The sequence below is a fragment of the Macrobrachium nipponense genome, chromosome 29 (genome assembly GCF_015104395.2).
Source record: "Macrobrachium nipponense isolate FS-2020 chromosome 29, ASM1510439v2, whole genome shotgun sequence".
Classification (NCBI taxonomy): Eukaryota; Metazoa; Arthropoda; class Malacostraca; order Decapoda; family Palaemonidae; genus Macrobrachium; species Macrobrachium nipponense.
The window spans coordinates 10,533,825-10,549,629 of NC_061092.1; the positions used below are offsets into that span (position 1 = coordinate 10,533,825).

The 15,805-nt window shown below is 39.4% G+C and overlaps 1 protein-coding gene across 1 annotated transcript in view; it reads right to left on the reverse strand.

The window, feature by feature from the left end:
* LOC135206117 (uncharacterized) overlaps positions 1-15,402 on the reverse strand; it is a 31,295-nt gene extending 15,893 nt beyond the window's left edge. The window contains exons 1-2 of the mRNA XM_064237358.1: positions 15,247-15,402; positions 7,351-7,596 (exon numbers count right to left, since the gene is read on the reverse strand). Of these exons, the coding sequence (XP_064093428.1) occupies positions 7,351-7,596; positions 15,247-15,280 (280 nt within the window). The 5' untranslated portion in view covers positions 15,281-15,402. The remainder of the gene's footprint in view (positions 1-7,350; positions 7,597-15,246) is intronic.
* Positions 15,403-15,805: the final 403 nt, after the last annotated feature.

A 15,805-nucleotide genomic window follows, 5' to 3' on the forward strand; every position in this document is an offset into this window, starting at 1 on the left:
GTGTTAGCGAAAGACTTCATGGCTACTGCCTAGGAGCCCGTATCGCTTCAAGAGCCTCAGCGAGGTAGTGACCTCATGCTAAGAGTTCTTGATGGTCTGTTACCGGGGTCTTACCCACTTACGCTTCAGAACCTTAGGATCTTTGTCAATGGGGTCCTATCCACTTACATGACAAAACACCTTGCCTATTGGCATGATCATAGAGCACGACACTAATCCCGATCACCTGATCCTTATTGGGGTTAGTACTACGATTGAAAGGAGTCATCCCCGAACATCCTTTCAAGCAACCCACAACTCAACAACAATATTAAAACTAATTATTAAAAATATTAAAAACAAATTTAAGGATCAGCGTCTGCTCCATTTCCCAGCATAGTATCCGCTGATACATAAGGTCCAAGAGCGAAACATTTATCGCATGTTATCTAACATCCTTTAAATAGTGGGATGCAAATACTGAATTGCACCTCCAATAAGTTGCTGCTCAAAATGTTTCTCATGGACATATTCTTCGTAAAAGAAAGGGAAGTTGCCACAGCCCGGACTTCGTGAGCTTTCATTCTCAGCAGCTTTAAAGAGTTCTCTTGGCAATTCCTATGAGCTTCGGTAATTACATTTCTGACAAAGAATGCCAGTGCGTTCTTTGACATCGGTCTCTTGGGGGTTTCTTACCGAACGACACCAAAGACCTTGTCGACATCCCTGAAGCTGGTGTCCTTCTTTTTCTAAATAAAATTTTAAGGTCCTGACTGGGCAAAGGGACCGATCCAACTCTCTTCCTACCAGAGAAGAGAGTCCCTGACTTCGAAACTTCTAGGCCAAGGTTAGAAGGGTTTCTCATTCTTCGCTAGGAAAAGATCCTGGAAAGAAATGACAGCCGAGTCTTTTCTAAATCCCACGAGAGTCCAAAAGCATGCAATTCACTGATCCTCTTAGCAGTTGCTAGAGCCAACAGGAATATGCATTTGCTAGTAAGATCTCTGAATGAGATTTTATCTATAGGTTCGAACCTGTCCGACATCAAGAACTTTAGGACAACGTCCAGGTTCCAACTCGGGGGGGGGAATCGATGATCTCAATTTCTTAGTCTCGAAAGACCTGATGAGATCATGAAGATCCTTATTATTCTCGAGATTCAGCCCTCTGTTTCTAAAAACAGCTGAGAGCATGCTCCTATATCCCATTCCCTTAATAGTTGATACGGCCAATTTTGGATTCTTCTCTTAAGAAGAGGAGAAAATCCGCGATTTCGGTTACAGAGGTATTGGAAGAGGACAGCTTCTTCGACCTACACCATCTACGGAAAACTTCCCACTCGATTGGTAGACCCGCAGGGTAGAGGCTCTGCGGGCTCTAGCAATTGAAGTTGCCACTTTCTTTGAAAAGCCTCTCGCTGCTGACCAGTCTTTCGATAGTCGAAGGCAGTCAGGGAGAGACTTTGGATGTTTTTTGTGGAACCTCTCGAAGTGGGGTTGTCTGAGCAGATCTGTCCTGTCTGGTAGAGATCTGGGGAAGTCCACCGTCCATTCCAGTACCTCTGTGAACCAGATTCGGGAAGGCCAAAAGGGAGCAATTAGAGTCATTCTCATTCCTTCCGATGCCACAAATTTTTTATTACTAATTCCCCCAGCAATTTGAATGGGGGAAAGGCGTATGCATCTATGCCTGACCAATCCATGAGGAAGGCATCGATCGCTGTGGCTCTGGGATCTTCTTCTAGCGAGCAGAAGTTGTCTATTTTTCCTGGAGAGGAACGTGGCGAACAGGTCGATCTGGGGTCTCCCCCAGAGTGACCATATTTGTTTGCAGACTTCTGAGTGGAGCATCCACTCTGTCGGGAGAACCTGGTTCTTTCTGCTCAATCGTTCTGCCCTTAGGTTTTTTACTCCTTGGACAAACCTTTTGTAACGCAGAAAATAATGCCCCGTTCCTCTGTCCAGGTTAATAGAGCTCTCGCTATTTCGTTCAGAGAGAAAGAGTGAGTGCCCCCTTGATTCCGGATGTAAGCCAGAGCTGTGGTGTTGTCGGAATTGACTTGAACTACCGCCTCTCTGACTTCCGCTTCGAAGTATTCCAGGGCTAGATGAATTATGCCAGGAGTCCTTCGCATTGATGTGCCCAGAGTAGTTTGTTGTCTGGTCCAAACACCTGCTACTTCCTTTGGACCCAGTGTTGCTCCCCAACCTGTTTTTGGATGGGAAAAATGTCTGACAAGTCTCCTGTCTTTTGACTCCACATCCTCTTTAGATAAAATTGCAGAGGTCTGAGATTTAATCTTCCCAGGGAAATGAACTGCTCTAACGAGGAAAGGGTGCCCAGCAGACTGAGCCATTCCCTCGCCGAGGTCCGTTCTTTCCCTAAGAAGTTCGAGATCTTTTCTAAGCCTCGAGTAATTCTGTCTTGAGATGGAAACGCCCGAAAACCCCGAGAATCCATCTGTATCCCCAGATAGACTATGTTCTGTCTGGGGATCAATTGTGATTTCTCGAGGTTCACAGCAGATCCCAGAGATTTTGTCAAGTTCAAAGTCTTCTCCAAGTCCTTCAAGCACTGAATTTCCGATTTTGCTCTTATTAGCCAATCGTCCAGATAAAGGGATATATTTATCCCCTCTAGATGTAGCCATCTCGCAACGTCATCATTAGCCTCGTGAACCACTTGAGGGGGGCCGTTGAAAGGCCGAAGCATAGGGCTCTGAATTGGTATACTTTCCCCTGCATCATGAATCGGAGATATTTCTTCGATGATGGATGCAGGGGGACATGAAAGTATGCATCTTGTAGATCTAAGGAGACCATCCAATCTCCTGGACGAAGAGCCGCAAGAACCGATTTTGATGTTTCCATAGAGAACTTTGTGTTCTCCACAAATCGGTTCAATGCGCTCACATCCAGGACCGGTCTCCACCCTCCCGAGGATTTTCGGAACCAGAAAAAGACGGTTGTAGAATCCTCGGGAATGCGGATCCCGAACCACTTCGATGGCCTCCTTTTGCAACATCTGTTCTACCAGTTGCAATAATGCTTCTTTCTTGGCAGGGTCCTGTATTCTGGGCTGACAGTTCCCTCGGGTTCGTAGTAGTCAGGGAGGTCTGTCTCGAAATGGGATCATATATCCCTTTGTTACCACGGAAAGGGACCAAATTTCTGCCTGTCTCCGAGCCCATTCTTCGGAAAATTTCCGAAGTCTGGCTCCTACCGGTGCTTGAAGGACTGTTGTCTCATTTAGCTCTCTTGATAGGTCTGAAGGAAGGCCTACCTCTCTTCTGCACTCCTCTCTTCTTAAAAGAGGGTCTGGCTGAGGTACTTCCTCGAAAGGGCTGTTGAGGAGCCCGAGTCTCTCTCTTAATAGGACCCGAAGTCCTCGATTTCTTTGCAGATTGGGCCAAGAGATCTTGTGTGGCCTTTTCTGTCAAAGAATGAGAAATATCTTTTACAAGATTTGAAGGAAACAATTGGTCCGACAGAGGAGCATACAGAAGAGATGACCCATCTGAGTAGGAGTAACTGCTTTCGTCAGAAAAGAGCTAAATAAGACTCTCTTCTTCAGAATACCAGTACCAAACAGAGAGGCCACCTCTCCTGATCCATCCTGAACCGCCTTGTCCATACAGGATAAAGAACACTCTGAAGGACTTCTGGACTAAGAGATCCTCCTCTTGTGTCTTTTTGGCCAACACCCCAAGGGACCAGTCTAGAAGTTAAAAACTTCTAAGACATTAAACAATCCCTTGAGGAGATGGTCCATCTCAGAAGTCCCCCATGTGATCTTTGCTGATGACAAGGCTTGTCTCCTAGACGAATCTACCAGATTTGAAAAATCTGCTTCGGCAGTGGACGGGAGAGCTAGACCCCGTGGTTTGCCCGTCTCGTACCAAATTCCCTTCTTCCTGATAGTCTGGAAGGAGGGCAGGTAAAGACTGTCTTCCCCGCCTTCTCCTTGGATTCCAACCAATTTCCTACGAATCGGAGAGCCTTGTTCATGGAAATGGTTGGCTTCATTTTAATAAAAGATGATTGTTTCGGGACCTTCGTGCTTGTAAACAAGGACCTTGGAGAAGGAGGAGCAGTAGGGCTTAAAGAGTCCCCAAACTCTTGAAGTAAGAGGGCTGCCAGCGTCTTGTAATCCGACAAACCCGGAGCCGAGTGATTTTCAGAGTCCGAAATCTCTTCCAAATCCAATTCCGAAGAGGCTTGTTTATTTCCAGTAGGAGACTGGCCTCTTGCAACATCCACCCCACTCTCGCAAGAACGACGACCGCGTTTGTGCGATAACTTGCGTCCCTACGAGAGATAGGTTGATCCTGCAAAACGACCTTATCCTTCTCCTGGCAAGAGCGATGGCCGCTTGTGCGACACTTTCTCCTCTTCAGGACGAAGGATGTCCTCTCCTATCGCTTTCTCCGGAACGACCTATGTCCTGACAAGGAATAACGGCCGCTTGTGCGACAACTAGAGTCCTTGTCAGGTAAAGGTTTATCCTTCCGAAAGCCAAACAAATCTTCCTGGCTTAATTGTCTTTTGGAAGAAGTCCGTCTCTTATTTGTCACTTGTGGCTCATTGCGCCGGGTTGACGCTCGTGATTCCTTGCGCCAAGCTGGCGTTCTTTGTGGCGCATTTCGGCAAGAGTGGCGCTTCTGGCGCATCTGGCCGATTTCGGCAGGGTGGCGCTTCTGGCGCATCTGGAGCCTCTGGCGCATTTCGCCAGGCTGGCGCTTCTGGCGCATATGGCGCCTCTGGCGCATTTCGCCAGGCTGGCTCTTCTGGCGCAATATGGCGCATCTGGCGCATTTCGCCAGGCTGGCTCTTCTGGCGCATATGGCGCATCTGGCGCTTTCTGGCTCTTCTGACTCGTTATGGAGTCTCACACTCATCTGGCGCATTGCGCCAGGTTGGCGTTTTTGGCGCATTCTTCATACTCCTCCGAGTATAAGCCGAAAACTTCCGTTTCTTCTTTCTTTCCCTTCGTCTTCTTTATAGGAAGGAAAGAGTCCTTTCTCCTGGGAGTTTCCTTAGTAAAAACTCCTACTAAGGCCGAAAGTTGCTCCTGCACATTTAGGATAATCTTTACAGCCGCACTCTCTTTTTCCTTCCCTGATTCAGGTGAGGGATGTCTAGAAGCGGAAGGAAACTCCGATTTCCGTTAGGAACCAATCTTCTTTTCTTCTTTTCACAAGGTGATAGATCGGAGAAAAGCTCAGGGCTTGAATCCGAAAGTTTGGAGGCCTTCCAACTTCTTCTTTAATGGGCGTGACAGATTCATCTGAAACTCCATCCCCTTACATTCGGTGAAGAATCTGACGAAGATTAACACTTCTTTAGGATGCTTTTTCGATAGCGATCCTTGGCAGTTCGGGTCGTCACAGAATCTGCCGAGGGGACGCCTGATCGGTGGGGATTCTCCGTAACCTCCGTAAGGCTTTCGACATTCCTTCTCCTCTGGGCCTGTGAGCTTGGAAGAGGTCTAGGCCTGGGAGCGAGACAGAGCCGATCAGACGCACCCTCCACTGCACTAGGGACACTTAATTCACTATCACTGTGCTTACCTTTCAACGTCAGCATTTGACGTTCTATCCTTTGTAGCGCAGCTTTAAGATCTGCAATTTCCGTTGCCGGATTTGCAGTCTTAGTACTAGAGGAAGAAGATAGAGGTTTAGGGTTAGGTGTTAATTTAATAGGCTCGTTAGAGCGAGACCTACTTACGCTTCTGGAGGAAGCCTTCCTAGCCCTATCCATATCTAATTTCCTTAAATATGAATTTAAATTCTTCCATTCTTCCTCATTCATATTTACACATTCATCACAGGTGTTAGAAATTGAACATTCATTCCTTCTACACCCCTTACAAACTGTGTGAGGGTCTACCGAAGCTTTCGGTAGCCTCACCATGCATCCCTCATTTACACACTGTCTTCTAACCGTAAAGCTAGAATCCGACATCATGAGAAATATCCAAAACCAAGTCCAACTGAAGAGTATGCCAAACCAAAGATCCAATACGTCACCAAAATAACCGGCTTAGAAGATCAATAGCGATGAAAAAATACGAAAATCAAATCAGGAGTAACAACAACAATGTTGCTGTCACGGCCGATAGAGAAAATCTGTCTTAGAAAACGGGAATGATTCCTATTCCCGCCACCAGCGGCGGGGCGGTAGATCACCTGACCTACCTGTAGAGTGTGCCGCGAAATTCGAATTTCTATCGGGGACGACGGAGTCTATAGCTAAGTATATATCTGACAGGTAAGTTGAATGCATAAAACTGAAGATGTGTCAAAATAAAAATCTGCCACTTCATCAATTGAAGCGTGAACTGAATGTTTTGATGGCAAAGACAAGAGAATTCTCATACAACTTGAGAAGACTGTACCACTAAAGTAAAAGGAGCACTTACAATAACAAGATTTTTTCTTACTTGGTATATATCATACCATGAGCTGCCTCACCTGTCTAGTACACTTTTCTAAACAAACAGGACTACTTGTTCGACCAGCTTAATTCAATTTACTACTATAATATCATTACACCAAAAATGCTTATTGGTCAGTAAGAAAATTCTCCACATGCTTTTTACAATGTGGCTGACCTGAAGCTGGTTCTGTCTGCTGTCTATCTATTTACTTATATTTTTATGCTTCAAAACCTGGCAATGCATTAATCTGAATACAAATCTGATGGAGGTAATTCTATAGGAAAGGGGCGCACCAGTTTCTGTGTTAAACAGCTTAAAATGCTAAACACTTTATAGATGATTCAGTATCATTAAATAAGTGAGGAAAACACTTACAACCACCAACAATTTTGGGGGACCACAAGTGGGATCGGGGGTTTTGGGTGGGGGAGATGAAAACTAATAAAAAAAATCTTAGCGATCATTTTTTGCACATTCCCGAGTTTTTACATTTTAAAGTGACATTTTTTGGGATGACTAAGCATTTCCTCACTTAATGACTAGTATCTAAGAATTCTATACACTATTCTCTGTAACTCTAGGTAACTACCTTTTTTTTTAAAAGCTCATGCACCCCTTTCCTATAGAATTACCCTGATGGAATACCCCTTGAATCAAGAAATCTTAAGTTTATGGTCTGATTCAATTCATTTCAAGTACAGTACTTGGATCTGAAATTCATCTCTCTGAGACAATGATACAACTGATTTTGCAGAGAAAAATCATGAAAAAACAAGTAGGAGGAGGCTGAAATACATGAGAACCCTTCTGCACACTGTTCCACAAACTATGAAATTTAAAAATTACCAATGAATTAATTAAATCTTGTCTTTTGGGAAAAACAAGAAACTTATTGCTTTTATTTGATACAAGTCACTTAAAACTGATGATTACCTTTGACTCCAAATTTTGTTGTCAAAACACGAAGACCTCTGCCTCGGCCACTGTTCCCAAAACCTCTGTTTCCAGCCCCACGTCCTCTTCCTCCACCAGGTCCCAGTCTGCTTTTCTGAAATTCTGTGTATTGTTCTGTGTTACCTGTGTTGATGTTTCCTCTACCTCTCCCCTTTCCCCTCATTTTTCCTCTCTGGTTGCTTTTGCCTCCACGCCGCCCTTGGCGCTTCATTTTGATGATGTCATCTGGAACGAAGTAAAAAATTCATATATTTACCAGTATATGGTATATAAACTCTATCCTTTCTATAGCTAATCACTACAGCTAATCACCTGTTTGAGTTATGTGTTGTAACTTCATTATTACTGAAGCCTTCAAATGGTTGTGCAGAAGGTTACTGTGGCAATAAGAAAGTTACAACACATAACTCAAACAGGTGTAAACAGAACTAGTAACTTTCTCATACTGAAGTGAAGTCAGTACTATAATCAACAAACTTCATGCAAATGCATCGGGTAACTAAAAGTAATACATACTACATTAACTTGAGATAAGGAAAGTGGGCTATTGTGCATAGTGATACAGCATGTAATTAATACAAGAATAACAGCTCCTTTCTTATCTGCATTTCCCTTGACCCCACCTAATGCATCTACTACTACATTAATCCAGATATCAGAGGTTCCATAGCCAATGCTATCCTAGCAAGAGAAGAATTGCATACAGATACTTTGACATGAATCTAAAGCAATAAGCATTTTCATGCTTAAAACAAAGATCAAATATTTTGTTAGTGCATTTGATCTATTTGGGTTGGAGGATGACTGAGGGAATTAATAAGGTGTCATACGTAATTTATCCCTATGATTTGAACTATGAATTAGAACAATTATTTCACAATTTAAAATACAGCAGTAATAAAGTAATACTTCTTTAACTCATATGAAACAATTATTTCAAAATTTAAAGTATAGTAGAATAATATGGTGGTTTCTTGAACTCATCCACTGAAATCAATTAACATGAACGAGACGACCAAATGGAGAAAATGAGGGTCTCTTAAAATAAACAAAAACGATGAATTAGTTGAGAGAGAGGCTGTCAGCCTATTTGGAAAAAAAAAAAAAAAAAAAAAAAAAAAAAAAAATTACATCAGATTTGCATGTTTCATCATATATATATGTACTGTCGGCCAAAAAACTCGTGGCAGAGTTTCATAATTTTTCGTTCACTTGCCTGACGCACGATTCATGCCTTAGTTATCGATTTTTCTTTTCAAAGATGGAAGAAATCGTATGTAATGACGTTAAAAACAGTCACTGATATCTTTAGAACATTATGTTATGTTTTTGTGTAAAACTATTTTCCATATAGCAAAATTGACGTGAACGAAACGAAGTGATAAAAAACGTCATATCACAACCATAGATATACATTACCAAATAGATAGGAGACACCTATCACTAGTAGTATCACATAAACATTGTTCTTAAATTATCATTTCAATATTAAGTTGAAGTTAGTTGAACTATTCCATTTGTTAAATTTTACAGAAAACATTGGAATCTCACAAATGCTATCAAATTTAAAAAAAAAATTCTAATAAAATAACTATATCCTAACAGTGTGAACCAGGCGACCTCACTCTATTGCTTTTGATGTTATGTGCACTGGAATCTAATGTCAATGTGTCATTTATCGGTCTAAGAAAAAACATCCCTCGATGAGCGAGAGACAATTTATTGCCGCTGCATTAATTCGGTGCAAGTTCCATGGTTTTGAGAGATATCAAGAAAGCTTAATAAACCGGAGAGAATCAATATATAGATGAATCAAATTGTTCAAAGAACGGCAAAATTTAGAACATGCGGCCTAGAGGTGGAACTAGAAGCACCACAAGAGAGCAAGTTAATACAGTAGTGTAAACGTTGCTGAGCAACATTCATTTGTGAATTTTGAATTCTAGTGCATCGTCACGACATTGCTGAACCAGGAATCATGACTAGCTCTACGCTAATGACTGGTGTCTGATGAATACTTTAGATGGAGAGGAAGAGATTTTTAAATCTCCACTTGAAATCTTTGATAGGTGTCTAATGAATAAGTCTAATGAATAAGCAAACGTATCTTTGATGGATGAGAGAGGGAAACAGTTTCAATGATGCTTGCATTTTATTTTTCTTCAAAAACCTAAAGAATACATTTTATTGGGAGATACTTTATTAACATCGGCCTAATCCCTCCATCACTCCTATACGCCACCTCCGCTCTCTTCTACATCTCAGGCGACTAGAGCCGACTTCTCACTACGAACTCCATCGCTTGAAAGCATCAGTAATGATAACGGTTATTTTAAAATTCCCCGCACCGACAACGGGCGCCTTAAAATGCATGTTTATAAAATATTTTCTGTTCAAAGAAACTTTATCTTTCATTCCCCAAAATATGTGCATACACTCGTGTTACACCCTGTAGCGCCGTCAAAGAGCAACTCTTGATTAAAGCAGTTTTGAAGAAAAAAATTAAATAAAAACATGAAATCGACTTAAACGAAAACGTCACCTTTCATATTTCTTATCCTTTCAGCTACTTATAATATGCTTATGGTAGTAGGTCGAGTTATACATGTGAAACTAATTTGAATTAATTTCTAGTTAAAGAAATGAATAGCTACAGAAAGATCAACCTAAAAAGCTTTAATGAAAGTAAGCCTTTCTTAATGTATTCGTCAGTTTTGACTCCCACAGCTTTCCAACGTGTCCAAATGAAACAGGGTGATATGCAAGGAATTCGATAAAAAATAAGACTGAAATATATTCGTTTGATTTTTTTTTTATTTTGAATAGCTAGGTCTGAGTTAATTATGTTAAGCAATTATGAAAAGGATAAGAAGAGGCGAAACATGGCTAATAAAACAAGAATAACGGAAATAATCAAATAAAGCAGATTAATATATATATATATATATATATATATATATATATATATATATATATATTATATATATATATAATAATATATATATATATATATTATATATTATATTATTATATTAATATTAATATATTATATTAAATATATACATATATATATATATATATATATATTATATTATAGATAATATATATATATAGATATAGATATATATATATATATATATATATATATATATATATACTATATATTTATATATATATTATATATATAAGATATATATATCTATATATATATATATATATATTTATATATATATGTGTGTGTGTGTGTGTGTGTGTTGTCGGTTTAAATATTCATTTATCCGAGAGAGTATACTGCTCAAAATAGACCTAGGCTAATCGTGTGAAAATCAGAAGTCCAATTTAGGCCCACTAAATATTATGTCATGCAAATTATTTTACTGATCAAAAGACAAAATTAGTTTAATTAAACATCGTTTTCAAAGAATGTTAACGCCTTGATGTATTGTTTATCGGCTGTAGGAGAACGAAATGACACCCCAGTGCAGTACGATATGTTGAGTCAAGACTCGAGCGGCAGCAAAGTAAACTTCAAAATGCTTCAGTATGCTGTCACGAAGCTAGAGTTGAGAATAAAATTAGAAATCGTGGACCCATCGGTATATATTTGCCTTACTCTGCAAAATAATTATCTTTAATACGTTGAATAAGTCTACTGTATTCTAATGTAATTTATTTCAAGTATAGCACCTTTGAAAGGAATGTTATTTATTGTTAAGTAAATAATCTGGCACCTGCATATGGCAATATTTCCATAACGAACAATGAATTAAGAAACTACGCCAATTCTTCGTTGGCCGTCTGTACATACCTGCATTTTCAACTAATAGGAGCAATCAAAATCTTAAAGAAAAAAAAAGAAGAAAAGCATGAAGAATTCTTTTGTACAGTAATTACTGTATAAAGATACAGTACTACATCCTTACCCAACACATCTTATCCCCCCTCCCAATTCTCTCTCTCTCTCTCTCTCTCTCTCTCTCTCTCTCTCTCTCTCTCTCTCTCTCTCTCTCTCTCTCTCTCTCATGAATTCATCCAGTTTACTTTATATGCTACTGTACATCTTGCTCACATGAATATTTTGTGGACTGCGGTAAGTGCTTTAAAAATATAAGTGAGCATAAAAAATAAAGTGAGTAAAGGAGGCTCTCACATCCCCATTAAATTTTAATGTTGATTACAATATTTTAGTTCAAACATGCAAGTCAATTTCATCACAAATTGTTTAACAGAAACACAGATGGCCTTCCGTCAACTATTAAAAAAAATTTATTTCCAGTATGAAGTTATAACTTCCAAAAGGACTAGATTTAAAGCTGTTCATTTACACTTTTAATAACACATCAGAGAAAACATGCAATGTTTTACTGAAAACAGACAAGAAAGAAAAAGTGGGAGAAGTCAAATATGCAGTACATATAACCTATGCTGACTGAGAAATAAAAAAATGGAAGGTTTGCTTTTATAAGCGATAAACCCATGAAGTAGAGCACGATCATTATATATATATATATATTTGGTAAAGAAAAATTACCATACAAAGGATACCAGAGACATGAAAGAATAAATGGATACTCTATAAATTTACAAATACTTTCAATGTTTTAATAACTTTCTTCTTGATAATTTGTCCTTCAATTCCCATAAGGAAAAACTACCACAACCATCACTGTAACATCAATGCCACTACAAATTCATTTGATAAAAATCTGGCTATAAAGCCAAGCAAAGCGATTCTTTCACCCATATAATACACAGTCCGGTCCCGAATTATGTGTGTTCGAATTGTGTGATTGATTCCCCTTTTATGCGGTTGCTAATTCTCAAAATTAGATTTTCTGTATCTTCGAAGCCGTTCAAAGTCTGCCAGTCACGCGCCGCAAAAAGTATCAAACCTATTGTCTTTTCAAGTATTTTATATGGGGTGTTGCTGGTAACTGAGAGAAGGGGTGGGGGGAATGCTTGCAGGAAAATAAAATTATTCCTCCAAGGGGGAATGCGAGAGAAAGGCTTCCTGCTCATCCATTAGCTAAGACGGAAGGCTGTGCCTCACGCATTTGTGATGTCACAGCGCAGTGTGTATGAATGATCAGTCTCGGTTAACTTGTTTCGACTAACTTTTGGCATTTGATCATTAATATTTTCTATTGTTGAAATAGGTTCTGATGAAAATGACTAGTAAAAGTGATTAACTGAGAAGCAGATGCGTTTGAGAGAGAGAGAGAGAGAGAGAGAGAGAGAGAGAGAGAGAATTGTTCGATCTAAACTTTTCAAGAAACTGTCATTTCATGTTGAATTTTGAATTCTTATCCTTTATAAAACAATTGTAATTTCATACTAAATTTTGAGTTTTCATCAGTTCTTTTTTTTTATTGTAGAATAAATTTACATGAAAACTATTACATAGTGAACATGCCAGAAAAAGAAACTGAGACAGGCGCTCTTGACCAAGTTTGTTAGGCCTAACAGGAGTGAAGACACGCATGATCCACTAGTTCCCAAAACCTTAAAAGGTTCACAAAGCCTTCCTTCTGCAGAAGAAATCTTCACGGAGGATGAGATAGAGGAATTTGAAGGCTTTTTAGCTGAGGATATAAAGAGGAAATTCCATCCAAAAGGTTTTTCAAAGGAAATGACTGTATTGTACAGTACACTTGCACCCAATGATGGCATTGTTTATGTATGGGAGTTTTCACCATCCTCTGTGTAATTTTAAACTTTTTCAAGTTATTAAAACCTTTTTAATGTTTTATTTATCCATATGAACAATTTCAAATTAGAAAAAATTACAGTATAGTATGTACATAGAAAGTATTGAAAATGGGTAGTATAAAAAAGTTTGACTGGATAAGTTGACATTTGCCTCAGCCCTAATGGAATTATTCCCACAAGGTATGTGTTTTGAAATATGCAAATTTCCAATTCTGCAAGGCCGTGGATCGACCAACTTCTCACATAATTGGGGACCGTACTGTACTTAGGACAATGAAAAGTGTGTTGGAATGGATGACAGCAAGATAAAGATAAGGAAGCAAGAATGGAAATCAAAGCAAAAGGCTAAAGTAGGTGCAGCCAGGGGCTAAAGGGATGCTGTAGTAATGACTACATTGCATCTCATGATGTGCACTAACAACACTATTAATAGGTTGTTAACAAGAAAATAAAATTATCCCTGCAATACTTTTGTGTTACTTTTGGTTCTCAGGTATGGTGGCTAGGTGACTTATGAGTTGCATGTTTAATGATGACAGTATGAAGACTGATCATACTACAAATCAATTGCTTTGATGGTGTGTTGGAAGAGTTAGACATATGTTGCTCATCAGTAATGTTCATAAAATTTTTGGTTTTCTGTTACATAATTGACAGTAATATTTTTTACCTAAATAAAATCTCTCAAGTTTTCAGGGAGAAGCTCCTGGATATTTTCAAACTCCATTCAGTTTTCCATTTCTCCTGACATTCCAACTTCAGTTACAGACTTGATTATCATTATGTTGTAAGCAAATGAATTAACAGAAATAAATTTTTGTTTTTTTGTTTTTTCAAACCTGTAACTGAAGAAATCTTTGAAAAGCCTTCTGGATTTATAGGGAAAATAAGAAATGTATAACAAATCTAATCTAATCAGTGTTTTATCACTTTCTTTCAATAAAATTTAAATTCACTACATTTTCATAACTGAAGCATCACCTTTATTGAATGGGAAAAACCTCTGCCATGTCACCAACTCCACCTTACCTAACCTGGGGCACCAGGTAGTTACCCTAATGCGTGATATAGCTAGTTTGTAAATGCTGATGAGAATCATATAATAGAATTACTGTTCCTTGTACAATTTCACAAATTTTCCACCACCCAATAAAACTGGCTTGTAAGCAAGGCGTATCCCATGGGCTGTAAGGCCTACCTATCTGCAAATACCATTCGAGTACACTTGCCACATCATCGTGCCTCATAATTTCTTGGGTAAATTCTATACGAGGTTAAACTATGTATTTTTTCAGATTAAAAGCTTGGGATTTAGGATACATTTTCGATCAACCTAAACCCAAAGTCGTTTCCAACTGGAACCAACCCGCCCATAATGGTTGGGTAAAGGACAGAAAGAAAGAAGAAAAGACGAGGGGTTTGCAACAAAATTACAATAAAAATGTCATAAAACTCATTATCCTTTCGGATACTGCTAGATAGGCTAGGATATGAGTTTTTCATGAGTTTGACGAGGCAGGCTTAAGTTATAGGTATTTAAAATGAAGGATATCACCAAAGATACAAGCAAATATTTAAAGGATTTCCTGAAAGAAACCGAAAATTATCGTCTTCAGTTAGACTTCCTTGGACTACCTTTGCATTGGCTGCTGCTGGCTGTCAAATCTACGCCAGTCACCTTTGACCTTAGGCCACTCAGCCTTTAACAATCATAAATTCGGCATTTTTTCCACCAAACCTGGGTCCATCTTGACCAAGATCCAGGTATGCCTCGAAAGAGGGCATTCTCTAGCCATTGTGGATGGTTTGTTTGGGCAGCTTACGCACGCACAGTATTACAGGCTAGGTACCTAGCTATGCCACAGGCTCTGACTAACCAAGTGACGAGTGCGCTACGAAATCAACATAGATTTTTTAAAAAACTAATTATACACCCATTGCCGTCGTGTTTCTAACACCTACTCAACAGCAAATATATAAATTACATTAATATTGACATTGTTATGGAGGGCAGCTGAAGCCACGAAACCAGCGGGGTCAAGACCGCCGTGCACAGGGGCATCGAAAAAGGCATGAAAGCGGCCTTGTCAAGGGACGCCAATCGCACTCCGAAGGGGATTTCACGGAGGGACGCATTTCCCGACGAAAAGCAAAGGCGTCACATACCTAACGACATGCTCAGGGGGTCTTCAGAAGCCATAGCATAGACCTGTAACCGCAGACAACTCCTCTTATTATTTTGTCACTGACTGAATGCCAACGAAGCGAACGTTCGCGGCGAACCTTCCGCCAGCATCCACTGCCTCGCGTCCGATTGGGAAGTTTCTCATAGATCCCCAACTATTCTCTAAAAGTCTCTTATTTATCGTTTAACTGATTTTCCCTACTCCAATATATTAAAAATTGATGGTTAGTAGCAGGGAGGATACGTAGATAATATGAGTACATCGTGAAATTCTGCATAAAATGGATCAACTGCATGATGAACTTTTTCCTTACCATGATCCCGAGCGCTGGCTTTCCGTATTTGTCATTCTTATAAATATCCTTTTAACAAATATAGTTAAAAATGATAGTTGGTCTTGGGTAGATTACCTTGGAAATATGCGCAGTACAGCATAAAATGATACAGAAATGGATCAACAGCACGATAAAAGTTTTTCCCTTCTTAACTATATGGTCCTGAATGAATGTTGGAAAATGAGACTACTGGACAAAATGAAAA